The sequence below is a fragment of the Symphalangus syndactylus genome, chromosome 17, assembly GCF_028878055.3.
Source record: "Symphalangus syndactylus isolate Jambi chromosome 17, NHGRI_mSymSyn1-v2.1_pri, whole genome shotgun sequence".
Lineage (NCBI taxonomy): Eukaryota > Metazoa > Chordata > Mammalia > Primates > Hylobatidae > Symphalangus > Symphalangus syndactylus.
Genome location: NC_072439.2, coordinates 40,526,715 through 40,542,181, shown reverse-complemented (window position 1 = coordinate 40,542,181; position 15,467 = coordinate 40,526,715). Strand labels below are relative to the sequence as shown.

The 15,467-nt window shown below is 36.9% G+C and overlaps 1 protein-coding gene across 9 annotated transcripts in view; it reads left to right on the top strand.

Annotated features, from left to right (window-relative positions):
• Positions 1-15,467, top strand: part of ABCD2 (ATP binding cassette subfamily D member 2) — a 151,242-nt gene that overhangs the window by 30,428 nt on the left and 105,347 nt on the right. For all 9 annotated transcript variants that reach the window (XR_010116413.1, XR_010116412.1, XM_063620148.1 and 6 more), the window contains one exon: positions 11,597-11,742. Coding sequence is in view for 7 of the 9 variants with exons in the window: in XM_063620148.1 (XP_063476218.1) it covers positions 11,597-11,742 (146 nt within the window). In the remaining 2 variants the exon portion in view is untranslated. The remainder of the gene's footprint in view (positions 1-11,596; positions 11,743-15,467) is intronic.

Here is a 15,467-nt window from a genome sequence, read left to right as displayed (position 1 = left end):
AGATGTCAATGCAGAAAAGTGGGAATATAATGCAAAGTATAAAAACACCTTGAGACATTAGTAACAAAACTATAAAAATCCATAATCATGGGGAATGAATTTTATCTCAAATAATTTTACTATTATAATTGAATTTTAACTATATATACATTTGAAAGAATTGTAGATTCCCAAGAAAAACAATTATTATAATTATTATAATTGTTTAAATAAGGATTATTTGTTAAATGATCTGTGACACCTATGGATTTATTTTGCTATCTTTTCCATAACATATAGAGATGATTCTGGGTTTTACTTATAGAAAGTAAATTAAAACTAGTTAATGTTTCTTTTTTGATAGCTACTAATTAGGAGCAATGTGACCATTTCTTTTGTCGCTTGTGTTAGTTATGTTGCATGATCTCCTTTATAATGAGGCAGAGCAAGTGAGCCAGTAACATTCTAACGTTGTAATTGATCTACCTGAAATATTTAGAAGATTATCTGAATAGGTCTATATATCTAGAAAGGAAAGTTTAGTAAAGGGTACTTTGAGTGCTTATCTATTATGTATAACTTTGGTAGGACTACAGAAACTTGAACTGACTCAAAATGTTAAATTCCAGACCTTTGAGCTGGAAAGAGAATCACATGCAAACTAATTATATAAACATTGGCTATAGGGTCCTCCATTTCCTTGTGCTTTTAAATTGAGTAAATGTCATCCTGAATTTTCTTGACACAGTCTTTCCAGAGAATTCAGTGGTGGCTTTAACGTTATAATAATATTTTAAAATCATTATATTAATAAAAACCTAAGTGGCATTAGTTGCTATGTACATCAAACATATATAGAATGTATTATTTTTACCATTTCACATGATCATAAAACAATAATTGACAAAAAATTGAACTTTAATAAAACAATATTTGATGAGTCCTCAATAAATATATAAGCTTATGAATACTTTTATATATATTCATCAACATTCTCATTCACATCAGTTTTCAAAGTGAGCAATTTTTATACTTCGTTACATCATTTAAATAACAATAGCTCAGATAGGGCTGGGTGCAGTGGCTCATGCCTGTAATCCCAGCACTTTGGGAGGCTGAGGTGGGCAGAACACTAGGTCAGGAGATCGAGACCATCCTGGCTAACACGGTGAAACCCCATCTCTACTAAAAATACAAAAAATTAGCCAGGCATGGTGGCAGGCGCCTGTAGTTCCAGCTACTTGGGAGGCTGACAGGAGAATGGCAACAATCCGGGAGGCGGCGCTTGCAGTGAGCCACGGAGTTTGAGCCACTGCACTCCAGCCTGGGAAACAGAGCAAGACTCTAGCTCAAAAAAAAAAAAAAAAAAAAAAAAGAAAGCTGAGATACTCAGCAAATAATGTGGGCACATTTGCAGTTCTTTTAGCATCATATTATGACTTGGTATTTTATTGAAATCTTGTCCTGATTAAACTTTTTTAAAAGGTAGCTAAATTTTTTTTTCTTTTTTTTTGTTTTGGTTTGACTTTTTTAATTACAGGAGTATGTGTTTAAGATATCAATATTAGGCTTTTATAAGTTCAATAAGAAATTAAGCATTGCAAAACCATAATTTAATTATTTTGCTTTGCCTTATAATTAAAATCCCTTATGAGAAAAATGTCCATATCTGTTCATTGAAGAAAATTGTCTGATTTCAAAAGGCCTAAGGAAATTAAAAATAATATTAAACTAGACTTTTGAAGAAATTACATGGTTTTGCTTCTCCAAATTCCGTTACAAAGAAAACACTTGGCATCCTGGGACATTTTGATACTTTCGAGGCCCCATAAATTGCTCCAGTAAACTGTTAATACATGGTGTTCCAAGTATTTTTTTAAATACTTCTAGGTGAACAAGGTATTCTCATGAGTACTTAACAGAATATAATCTAAAATCTACATATCTAGGTACTTAATTCTTAATCATGTCAAGAACAATAAAAATTTACTATGGAATAAAAACCACTTGTCTCTTGTCTGGCTAAATAGAAATCTTTTTATTCATTCTTTTTTAAGATGTTACCTTTTTTGCTTAAGTAGAGAACATAAGCATAAATAGAAATGAACTTCTTTGTCTTCATAATGTCATTTATTGAGTGCCTACCATGTGCCTGTACTATAATAAGTCATCTGAGTACAATGCTTCACTTAGTTTCATAAAAACACACTGCTTCATTTAGTACTCATAACAAATGAAATTATTAAAATAAGCTATTTTACAAATGAGGTACCTCTAGCTTGGAATTTGAGTGATATTACAATGATTCCCCAGAATCATCTCTCCAAAACCATTTATCACAATCATGATTTTATAGTGCTTGCCTTTTCAGAAATATAGATATAAAACCAAATTTCATCATCAAATAGTGCCAATTAATCAAGTTTTCTGGTGGAATCCTGTAGAAACACTTGTGAAATGAATGCACTGATGTATTTTTATCACTGTGGTCTCAGTTGTGTATTGTGTCATGGCTACTCTTTGGACCTAATTACATAAGGGTTTTATGCTATGGGGGGAGAATATCTGTGCTTCTGTTTTATATTACATTGGAGCTGACGTCACCTTGGAAGGCAGCAAAAGAACTCTCTCCTGAGATTCTATGTTATTTCTTCTTCTGAGTAGTCTCAGAGTACCTAATTAAAATTGCACATTGGCTCTGATGACTAATTTCTATTTTATGCTATTATTATTTGATATTAATTTAAGATAATGTCATATTGTATGAGGGCTTACAACAATCTATACAAACAAATAAGTATGTATCCTATTTTTTTAATATAGTTAGACTGGAGAGGGAAAAATAAAGAACAGGGCAGGAGGGAAAGCCTTAGACAGAGATATGATACAAGAAATGTGACCAGAAATGGTATAGCCACTTCGGAAAAACAGTCTGGCAATTTCTCTAAAAATTATATGCTTCAGTATTTTCATTCTTTGGCATATATCCATTATTCATAACACAAAAAAGTGAAAACAACTAAAATATCCATCAACCAATGAGTGGATTAATCAAATATGGCCTACAGTGAAATATTTATTCAGCCAAAAAAAGGAACTGTTACATGCTACAGCATGGATGAACCTGAAAACATTATAGTAATGGAAAGAAGGCAATCATAAGGGACCGCACATTGTATGGTTCCATATGTTTGAGATGTCCACAACAGGCAAATCCATGGAGACAGAAAATAGATTAATTGTTGCCAGGGGTTGAGAGGCAGGAGGAATAGGAAATGCCTGCTATTGGGTATGAGATTTTTTCTGGAGTGAAGAAAATGATCTGGAATTAGTCGTGATGTTTACATAACCTTGCGAATACACTAAAAACCACTGAATTGTGTGCTTTAAAAGGGTGGATTTTATGATATGTGAACCATATCTCAATTTGAAAACATGACCAGGACGGGCGCGGTGCCTCATGCCTGTAATCCCAGCACTTTGTAAGGCCGAGGCGGGAGAATCACGAGGTCAGGAGATCAAGGCTATCCTGGGTAACGTGGTGAAACCCCGCCTCTACTAAAAATACAAAAAAATAGCCAGGCGTGGTGGCGGGAGCCTGTAGTCCCAGCTACTTGGGAGGCTGAGGCAGGAGAATGGCATGAACCCAGGAGGCGGAGCCTGCAGTGAGCCGAGATCATACCACTGCACTCCAGCCTGGGCAACAGAGCGAGACGCCTTCTCAAAAAAAAAAAAAAAACCAAGACCAAAGATTCCTTATATTTGTAATAATTTCATTGCAAAGTTTTCTTTTATGAACATACACATGTACAAGTAAAATATAAACATTTTGAATTCAAATAATAATTAAATCTATTATAAAATAAGCTTGTGCTGTCTATCCTTCAAACTAATGGCTTGTGTACCATGGGAAAATAGGTAGATAATTCATCCACAAAACACATTTTGTATTTGAAAACCTCTCCTTCTCTTTCTTTCTCTCTCCAGGCATACACACACAATATACACCTTGTATTTTTTAATCAAGTTGCAGTAATCATAAATCTTTACCCCTAACTAATTTAGGGTATATTTTCAAAGAACAGGGATATTCTCTTAGGTAACTACAGTATACCTATCAAATTCAGGAAATTTGACATTGATATATTAGTATCTAAATACAGTCTATATTTAAATTTCAGCAATTGTCATAACACTGTACTTCAGAGCAACTTGTTTTTCCCAATCCATTGTCATGCACTGCACTTAGTTGCCATGTCTATTTATTACAGTTTCCTTTTTTTTTTTTTTTTTTTATACTTTAGGTTTTAGGGTACATGTGCACAATGTGCAGGTTTGTTACATATGTGTCCATGTGCCATGTTGATTTCTTGCACCCATTAACTCGTCATTTAGCATTAGGTATATTTCCTAATGCTGTCCCTCCCCGCTCCCCCCACCCCACAACAGTCCCCGGAGTGTGATGTTCCCATTCCTGTGTCCATGAGTCCTCATTGTTCAATTCCCACCTATGAGTGAGAACATGCGGTGTTTGGTTTTTTGTCCTTGCGATAGTTTACTGAGAATGATGTTTTCCAGTTTCATCCATGTCCCTACAAAGGACACGAACTCATCATTTTTTATGGCAGCATAGTATTCCATTGTGTATATGTGGCACATTTTCTTAATCCAGTCTATCGTTGTTGGACATTTGGGTTGGTTCCAAGTCTTTGCTATTGTGAATAGTGCCGCAATAAACATACGTGTGCATGTGTCTTTATAGCGGCATGATTTATAGTCCTTTGGGTATATACCCATTAATACGATGGCTGGGTCAAATGGTATTTCTAGTTCTAGATCCCTGAGGAATCGCCACACTGACTTCCACAACGGTTGAACTAGTTTACAGTCCCACCAACAGTGTAAAAGTGTTCCTATTTCTCCACATCCTCTCCAGCACCTGTTGTTTCCTGCTTTTTTAATGATGGCCATTCTAACTGCTGTGAGATGGTATCTCACTGTGGTTTTGATTTGCATTTCTCTGATGGCCAGTGATGATGAGCATTTCTTCATGTGTTTTTTGGCTGCATAAATGTCTTCTTTTGAGAAGTGTCTGTTCATGTCCTTTGCCCACTTTTTGATGGGATTGTTTGTTTTTTTCTTGTAAATTTGTTTGAGTTCATTGTAGATTCTGGATATTAGCCCTTTGTCAGATGAGTAGGTCGCAAAAATTTTCTCCCGTTCTGTAGGTTGCCTGTTCACTCTGATGGTAGTTTCTTTTGCTGTGCAGAAGCTCTTTAGTTGAATTAGATCCCACTTGTCAATTTTGGCTTTTATTGCCATTGCTTTTGGTGTTTTAGACATGAAGTCCTTGCCCACGCCTATGTCCTGAATGGTATTGCCTAGGTTTTCTTGTAGGATTTTAATGGTTTTAGGTCTAACATTTAAGTCTTTAATCCATCTTGAATTAATTTTTGTATAAGGTGTAAGGAAGGGATCCAGTTTCAGCTTTCTACATATGGCTAGCCAGTTTTCCGAGCACCATTTATTAAATAGGGAATCCTTTCCCCATTTCTTGCTTTTGTCAGGTTTGTCAAAGATCAGATAGTTGTAGATATGCGGCATCATTTCTGAGGGCTCTGTTCTGTTCCATTGATCTATGTCTCTGTTGTGGTACCAGTACCATGCTGTTTTGGTTACTGTAGCCTTGTAGTATAGTTTGAAGTCAGGTAGCGTGATGCCTCCGGCTTTGTTCTTTTGGCTTAGGATTGACTTGGTGATGTGGGCTCTTTTTTGGTTCCATATGAACTTTAAAGTAGTTTTTTCCAATTCTTTGAAGAAAGTCATTGGTAGCTTGATGAGGATGGCATTGAATCTATAAATTACCTTTGGCAGTATGGCCATTTTCACAATATTGATTCTTCCAACCCATGAACATGGAATGTTCTTCCATTTGTTTGTATCCTCTTTTATTTCATTGAGCAGTGGTTTGTAGTTCTCCTTGAAGAGGTCCTTCACATCCCTTGTAAGTTGGATTCCTAGGTATTTTATTCTCTTTGAAGCAATTGTGAAGTTCACTCATGATTTGGCTCTCTGTTTGTCTGTTATTGGTGTACAAGAATGCTTGTGATTTTTGTACATTGATTTTGTATCCTGAGACTTTGCTGAAGTTGCTAATCAGCTTAAGGAGATTTTGGGCTGAGACAATGGGGTTTTCTAGATATACAATCATGTCATCTGAAAACAGGGACAATTTGACTTCCTCTTTTCCTAATTGAATACCCTTTATTTCCTTCTCCTGCCTGATTGCTCTGGCCAGAACTTCCAGCACTATGTTGAATAGGAGCGGTGAGAGGGGGCATCCCTGTCTTGTGCCAGTTTTCAGAGGGAATGCTTCCAGTTTTTGCCCATTCAGTATGATATTGGCTGTGGGTTTGTCGTAGATAGCTCTTATTATTTTGAGATACGTCCCATCAATACCTAATTTATTGAGAGTTTTTAGCATGAAGGGTTGTTGAATTTTGTCAAAGGCCTTTTCTGCATCTATTGAGATAATCATGTGGTTTTTGTCTTTGGTTCTGTTTATATGCTGGATTACATTTATTGATTTGCGTATGTTGAACCAGCCTTGCATCCCAGGGATGAAGCCCACTTGATCATGGTGTATAAGCTTTTTGATGTGCTGCTGGATTTGGTTTGCCAGTATTTTATTGAGGATTTTTGCATCAATGTTCATCAAGGATATTGGTCTGAAATTCTCTTTTTTGGTTATGTCTCTGCCAGGCTTTGGTATCAGGACGATGCTGGCTTCATAAAATGTGTTAGGGAGGATTCCCTCTTTTTCTATCGATTGGAATAGTTTCAGAAGGAATGGTACCAGTTCCTCCTTGTACCTCTGGTAGAATTCAGCTGTGAATCCATCAGGTCCTGGACTCTTTTTGGTTGGTAAGCTATTCATTATTGCCACCATTTCAGAACCTGTTATTGGTCTATTAAGAGATTCAACTTCTTCCTGATTTAGTCTTGGGAGGGTGTATTTGTCGAGGAATTTATCCATTTCTTCTAGCTTTTCTAGTTTATTTGCATAGAGGTGTTTGTAGTATTCTCTGATGGTAGATTGTATTTCTGTGGGATCGGTGGTGATATCCCCTTTTTCATTTTTTATTGCATCTATTTGATTCTTCTCTCTTTTCTTCTTTATTAGTCTTGCTAGCGGTCTATCAATTTTCTTGATCTTTTCAAAAAACCAGCTCCTGGATTCATTAATTTTTTGAAGGGTTTTTTTGTGTCTCTGTTTCCTTCAGTTCTGCTCTGATTTTAGTTATTTCTAGCCTTCTGCTAGCTTTTGAATGTGTTTGCTCTTGCTTTTCTAGTTCTTTTAATTGTGATGTTAGGGTGTCAATTTTGGATCTTTCCTGCTTTCTCTTGTGGGCATTTAGCGCTATGAATTTCCCTCTACACACTGCTTTGAACGTGTCCCAGAGATTCTGGTATGTTGTGTCTTTGTTCTCGTTGGTTTCAAAGAACATCTTTATTTCTGCCTTCATTTCATTATGTACCCAATAGTCATTCAGGAGCAGGTTGTTCAGTTTCCATGTAGTTGAGCGGTTTTGAGTGAGTTTCTTAATCCTGAGTTCTAGTTTGATTGCATTGTGGTCTGAGAGACAGTTTGTTATAATTTCTGTTCTTTTACATTTGCTGAGGAGTGCTTTACTTCCAACTATGTGGTCAATTTTGGAATAGGTGTGGTGTGGTGCTGAGAAGAATATATATTCTGTTGATTTGGGGTGGAGAGTTCTGTAGATGTCTATTAGGTCTGCTTGGTGCAGAGCTGAGTTCAATTCCTGGATATCCTTGTTAAGTTTCTGTCTCATTGATCTGTCTAATGTTGACAGTGGGGTGTTAAACTCTCCCATTATTATTGTGTGGGAGTTTAAGTCCCTTTGTAGGTCACTCAGGACTTGCTTTATGAATCTGGGTGCTCCTGTGTTGGGTGCATATATATTTAGGATAGTTAGCTCTTCTCTTTGAATTGATCCCTTTACCATTATGTAATGGCCTTCTTTGTCTCTTTTGATCTTTGTTGGTTTAAAGTCTATTTTATCAGAGACTAGGATTGCAACCCCTGCCTTTTTTTGTTTTCCAGTTGCTTGATAGATCTTCCTCCATCCCTTTATTTTGAGTCTATGTGTGTCTCTGCACGTGAGATGGGTTTCCTGAATACAGCACACTGATGGGTCCTGAACAGCGGATTTTCGTGAGACCACAAATTGAGCTGTCTGATAGTTCCTCTGGAAGTTTTGTCTCAGAGGAGTACCCGGCCGAATGAGGTGTCAGTCTGTCCCTACTGGGGGGGTGCCTCCCAGTTAGGCTGCTCAGGGGTGAGGGACCCACTTTAGGAGGCAGTCTGTCCGTTCTCAGATCTCCAGCTGCGTGCTGGGAGAACCATTACTCTCTTCAAAGCTGTCAGTCAGACAGGGACATTTAAGTCTGTGGAGGTTCCTGCTGAGTTTTTGTTTGTCTGTGCCCTGCCCCCAGAGGTGGAGCCTACAGAGGGAGGCAGGTCTCCTTGAGCTGTGGTGGGCTCCACCCAGTTCGAGCTTCCTGGCTGCTTTGTTTACCTAAGCAAGCCTGGGCAATGGCGGGCGCCCCTCCCCCAGCCTTGCTGCCGTCTTGCAGTTTGATCTCAGACTGCTGTGCTAGCAATCAGCAAGACTCCGTGGGCATAGGACCCCCGAGCCAGGTGCAGGACACAATCTCCTAGTGTGCCGTTTTCCAGGCCCGTTGGAAAAGCGCAGTATTAGGATGGGACTGACCCGATATTCCAGATGCCGTCTGTTACCCCTTTCTTTGACTAGGAAAGGGAACTCCCTGACCCCTTGTGCTTCCTGAGTGAGGCAATGCCTCGCCCTGCTTCGGCTCGCGCACAGTGCGCTTCACCGACTGTCCTGCACCCACTGTTTGGCATTCCCTAGTGAGATGAAACCGGTACCTCAAGCAGAAATGCAGAAATCACCTATCTTCTGTGTTGCTCGGGCTGGGAGCTGGAGACCGGAGCTGTTCCTATTCGGCCATCTTGGCTCCACCCCCCTATTATAGTTTCTTTTATTCAAAAGAGTTTCTCAGCATCTTTATTTTATATGACATTGATATTTTTAAAGAGTGTAAGACTATTGCTTTTTTTTTTAAGAGAATACCTCAATTTGGGTTTGTCTGATAGTTTCTCCATGATGTGATTCAGGTTATAAACTTTTTACAGAAATACTGCTTGTATTAGTTTCTAAGGGCCACAAATTACCGAACACTTGGCGGTTTGAACAACCGAAATTTATTTTCTCACATTCCTGAACACCAGAAGTCAAAGTATTGGCAATCCACGCCCTCTGAAGGCTCTTGGGGAGAATTATTTCCTGCCTCTTTTCCAGCTTCTGGTGGTGCCAAGCATTCCTTCGTTTGTGGTGGCAATAACTCCCATCTCTGTCTCCTTCTTCACGTGGCTTTCTTTTCTTTCCTAAGTTTCTTCTCATTTGATAAGAGCATTTATTGGATTTAGGGCTCATCTGGTTAATCCAGGATGATCTCGTCTCAATGACCTTAATTAAATCTGCAAAGACTCTGTTTCTAAATAAGGTTTCATTTACAGATATGGGGAGGTCTGGATTAAGATGGATCTTTTTAGGTCCACAATTGAATTTATTGCGTTACTGAAATGATGTGTGCTTCTCAAAGGATAATATTAGACTGTTCCAGATATAGATAGGGCTAGAAATTTTTTTTATTAAAAAACATAAATTCATACCGATACTCAGATTAAAATTAAATAGTAGTTTTTCTATTGCCTTCCCACACAACATGTTTGTATCTTTCTTCTTCCACAGTGAGAACCCTTGCTCCTAACATTACGAAACCGTTTACTTACTTAACCAATCCTACAATATACATAAAATAGTTTCAGAATTGCTGCCCCTATATCATTACCAAAAATAAACTTGCAAGTAAAGTTCAAGATTTCCGCCTGATTCTTTCTGTGTTTGACTGAAATTATATAACCAAGTTCAAAAGTTACATGGATTAATTCATCCCCATCTCCATCCCCTCTGCTGTGTGGTTACTTTATCCTTTGGACATCAGTTAAATTGTTTCTATTTGTATTCAATTTTAAGGTTTCTTCCTTCTTTCTTGTTGTTTTAATTTTATTTATTTATTGAATAGTAACACTTTGAGGGATTCCAAAAGTAAAAACTTTATTAACAGAAAGGATACTTAGGCCTTTTCCTGCCTATCCATTCCACCTTTTTCCTCCCACCTCCTGTAGCTAACCAACTTCACTAGTTTAGGTTTACTCTTCCTGTGTTTCCTTTTTTAAATATAAATGGGTATGTCTATATTTCATTTTGCTTTCTTTTTACATAGAAGTGGTTCTCAACTGGGAAGATTTTGTCCCCCAGGGACATTTGGCATTATCTGGAGAGAATTATTTTTGTTCACTACAGGAAGGGGTGCTACTGACATCTAGTGGGTAGACATCAGGTATAATGCTAAACATCCTACTATACACAGGGTAGCCCTTGACAACAAAGAATTATCTGGTTCAATAAGCTAAAGTGCCGTCGTTGAGAAATCCTGCTATAAGTCTACTTTTGCATTTTGCTTTTCAACTTAACAATATATCATGGAAATCACTCTATATCAGTTTATAGAGGACTTCCTCATCCTTTTTTTACAGCTGCATAGTGGATGTACTATAGTTTATTCCGTCAGTCTTCTTTGTATGGGTATTTATGTTGTATTTCAGTATTTTGCTATTACAAATAAGCTGTAATGAGTAACCTCATGCATCTTTTTTTGTATTTTTAGAAGTATATTTTCAGAGTAAATTCCCAGAAGGAGGTCAAAGGGCAAATGCTCTGTCAGTTTGCCAAATCCCCTCTGTAAGAGTTGTACCATTCTGCATTTTCACTGTAGTATGAGAACATTCCTTTACCCATAGGCCTGCCAGTGGAGTGACTTATCAAGTTGTTGAATTTTTGCCAATCTGATAAGTAAGAAAATGTAGTTTTAATTTGTGTTTTTCTTACTATGAATTAAATTTTTTTGTTTTGTTTGTTCACATTGCTGGGTCAAAACCCAAATTGTATAATATGTAACCCAAATAATTATAGATGAATTACAGAAGCAATCTTTATCAAATACAGTGAAACAAAGTATATACAGTATTTCTCGGCTGAAAATGTTAAATGTGGCTGGGTTCTGTGTCTCACAACTGTAATCCCAGTGCTTTGGGAGGCCAACTTTGGAGGAATCATTTGAGGCAGGTGTTTGAGACTAGCCTGGGAAAACATATCAAGACCCTGTCTCTACAAAATATAAAATAAAATAGAATGTTTTAGAAAAAGAAAATGTCAGATGATTTCTTGGAGAAGCTTTTCTTGTGTCCGTGTGTCAGTAAGTTTTTATGTAAACATAACGGTATGTTTAGCAGTACCTGAGGGAGAAGTACTCATTGCCAGGTAACAAATATCATCCTGGAAATGTAGTATTTAAAGTCTTCGCTGGTGTTTTCAGACTACCAAGATGTCACATTGAGTAAGTTAACATGACTTTCCACTAGGATTCTTGTGTGCTTGGTGTTTTACAGGCCATATATGTCTCTTGGAAGTCTTCGGGATCAAGTCATTTACCCTGATTCAGTGGATGATATGCATGATAAAGGTTATACAGACCAAGATCTGGAACGTATCCTACACGATGTCCATCTCTATCACATAGTTCAAAGAGAAGGAGGTAAAGTCTATCATTCTTTTTTAATGCATTTAACTTCACTTTTAAAAAGTAAGCTTGGGTATGTATTTAGTCTGTGGTTTAATTTGAATGTATACTATAATCGGAAATAAGCACATAAGTGTAAAGACGGAGTTTTATTGCTGTTCCATTATTTACATTTCTTTTTCTGCTTGTTTAATGCAACACACTAAGTTTTTATTAAGTCTCCATGTCAGTGCAGCTAACATTTAAAAACAGTTTTTCTTTTATATTTGAATGTACAAAGTCCCTGAGGCCATTGTCAGTCTAGATGTATGTAAAGTCTGTGACAGAAGTATTTGCCTTACAAGCTCTCAGCTCACATTAAATTAAATAATTTGAGAAGTAGATACCACAGAACTTCTTTTTTTGTTTTCAGAACCACAATGTGACCAGTATCTTTTTTTGCTCTCAAGCAGGACACAGATAATTAAAGTTAGAAAGTTCCGTATTGTGGTTTTCCAGCATAAAACATTTTTGAAAGAGTATAAATAACATTTGTACATATAAGCTTAAAATAGAATTATTGTCTAATAATACTCTTTCTGTGTTTAGTGATACTTTAAAATAATTTAATAATAATAATCACACTTTAACTAGAGAAGCCAGGTAAGAGAAAGAAATAAAGGGCATTCATATAGGAAGAGAGGAAGTCAAACTATCCCTGCTTGCAGACACATGATTCTATATCTAGAAAACCCCATAGTCTCGGCTCAAAAGCTCCTTCAGCTGATAAACAACTTCAGCAAAGTTTCAGTATACAAAATCAACATACAAAAATCATTAACATTGCTATACAACAACAGCCAAGCAAAGAGCCAAATCAGGAAGGCAATCCTCTTCACAATTGCCACAAAAAGAATGAAATACCTAGGAATACAGCTAACCAGGAAGGTGAAAGATCTCTACAGTGGGAATTACAAAACACTGCTCAAAGAAATCAGAGAAGACACAAATGGAAAACCATCCCATGTTCATGGATAGGAAGAATCAATATCATTAAAATGGCTATGCTGCCCAAAGCAATTTACATATTCAATGCTATTCCTATCAAACTACCAATGACATTCTTCACAGAACTAGGAAAAAAACTATTTTAAAATTTATTTGGAACCAAGAAAGAACCTGAATAGCCAAGGTAATCCTAAGCAAAAGGAACAAAGCTGGAGGCATCATGCTGCCCCACTTCAAACTATACTACAAGTCTACAGTAACCAAAACAGCATAGTACTGTTACAAAAACAGGCACAGAGACCAATGAAACAGAATGGAGAGCACAGAAATAAGGCCGCACATCTACAACCATCTAATCAACAAAGCTGACAAAAACAAGCAATGGGGAAAAGACTCACTATTCAATAAATGGTGCTGTGATAGCTGGCTAGCCATATGCAGAAGATTGAAGCTGGACCCCTTCTTTATACCATATACAAAAATCAACACAAGATGGATTAGAGACTTAAATGTAAAACCCCAAACTATAAAAATCCTGGAAGACAACCTAGGCAAAACTATCCTGGACATGGAAACAGACAAAGACTTCATGACAAAGATACCAAAAGCAATCCCAATGAAAGCAAAAGTTGACACGTGAAATCTAATTAAATTTAAGAGCTGCACAGCAAAAGAAACTATCAACAGAGTAAACAGACAACCTACACAATGGGAGAAAATATTTGCAAACTATGCATCTGACAAAGGTCTAATATCCAGCATCTATAAGGAACTTAAACAAATTTACAAGAGAAAAACAACACCATTATAAAGTGGGAAAAGGACATGAACAGACACTTCTCAAAAGAGGACATACATGCAGCCAACAAGCATATGAGAAAAGCTCAATATCACTGATCATTAGAGAAACGCACATCAAAACCACAATGAGGTACCATCTCACACCAGTCAAAATGACTATTAGTAAAAAGTCAAAAAATAACAGATGTCGACAAGGTTGTGGGAAAAAGGGAACACTTATACACTGTTGGTGGGAGTGTAAATCAGTTCAACCACAGTGTGGCAATTCCTCAAAGAGCTAAAAACAGAACTACCATTTCACCCAACAATCTCATTACTGGGTTTATACTTAGAGGAATATAAAATCATCTACCACAAAGACACATGCACACAAATGTTCATCACAGCACTATTCACAATAGCAAAAACACGGAATCAACGTAAATGCCCATCAATGACAGATTAGATAAAGAAAGTGTGGTAGAGGTACACCATGGAATATTATGCAGCTAGAAAAAAAGAATGAGATCACGTATTTTGTGGGAACGTGAATGGAGCTGGAGGCAATCATCCTTAGCAAACTAATGCAGGAACAGAAAACCATATACTGCATGTTCTCACTTTTAAGTAGGAGCTACATGATAAGAACTTACAAGCACAAAGAAGGAAACAGCAGAGATTCAGGTCTACTTGAGGGTTAGAGGGTGGGAGGAGGGAGAGGAGCAGAAAAGAAAATTATTGGGTCCTGGGCTTAATACCTGGATGATGAAATAATATGTACAACAAACCCCCATGAAACATGTTTACCTGCGTAAGAAACCTTCACATGTGCCCCCAAGCCTAAAAGTTAAAAAATAAAATAAAATAAAACAAAAAATTATATTCACACTTTCAAATAATTTAATAATTCATATAATTTGATAGTTTAGAAAAATGAAATAACAAATGAGACAACAAGTTTAATTTTAAATGTATTTTATGTTCTATTTCACAGCCCACTTACATTATTAGAAGTAGAGTAGTAATACAGTGATTGAGAATATGGACTTTTAACTCAGAGTTCTGGAATTAAATCTTGATTAGCCCTGTTCTCTGTATCTTCAACTGTAAAATGAGGATAAATATCTACCTTATAAGTTTTTTGTGAAGATTAAATAGGACTGTACGTAAAACATCAGCACAGTGGCATATGAGTACACAAGAATTACTAGCTGGCCCCGTCCGGCAGCTCACACCTGTAATCCCAGCACTTTGGGAGGCCGAGGAGGGTAAAGAGCTTGAACCTACGAGGTTGAAACCAGCCTGGGAAACATGGTGAAACCACTTCTCTACAAAACGCACGAAAATTTGCCGGGAATGGTGGCACACCCCTCTAGTCTCAGCTATTTGGGAGGCTGAGGTGGGAAAATCACCTGAGCCTGCAAAGTCAAGGTTGGAGTGAGCTGTGATTGCATCACTGCACTCCACTGCAACAAGAGTGAGACCCTGTCTAAAAAAAAAAAAAAAAAAATTAGTAGCTAATGGTAATATTAGTAGTTGTAATATTGATACTATACTTTGTCTTTGTGTGATAATGCTTGAAGTTTTATGTAACAATATCACATACATTATTTCATTTGATCCTTACAATAAACAAATAAGGCAGTCAAGAAAAATACTTTTAATTTTTGATATTTGCAATTCCTACTATATATGGAAAGCAGATTGGTTTTTTGTTTCATGTGGTCAAGTCCTTGGAGTTTCAGAAAGCTGTGGTAGAATAAATGCTACATGTTTATCTTGGGAAAATTATTTTGAGGAAGTTTGAAATCTAATGATCCAAATAGAAATTTAGAATAAACATGAAATATTCTGTTCTTTTAGAAGTCATCAAGAAGGTCTAGAACTCTTTCCAAGAATTTTCCAAACTTAAAAATGTAATCGTAATTGTTATGGGTTATTGAGTGCTTACTATGTGGAATTTATATATATCA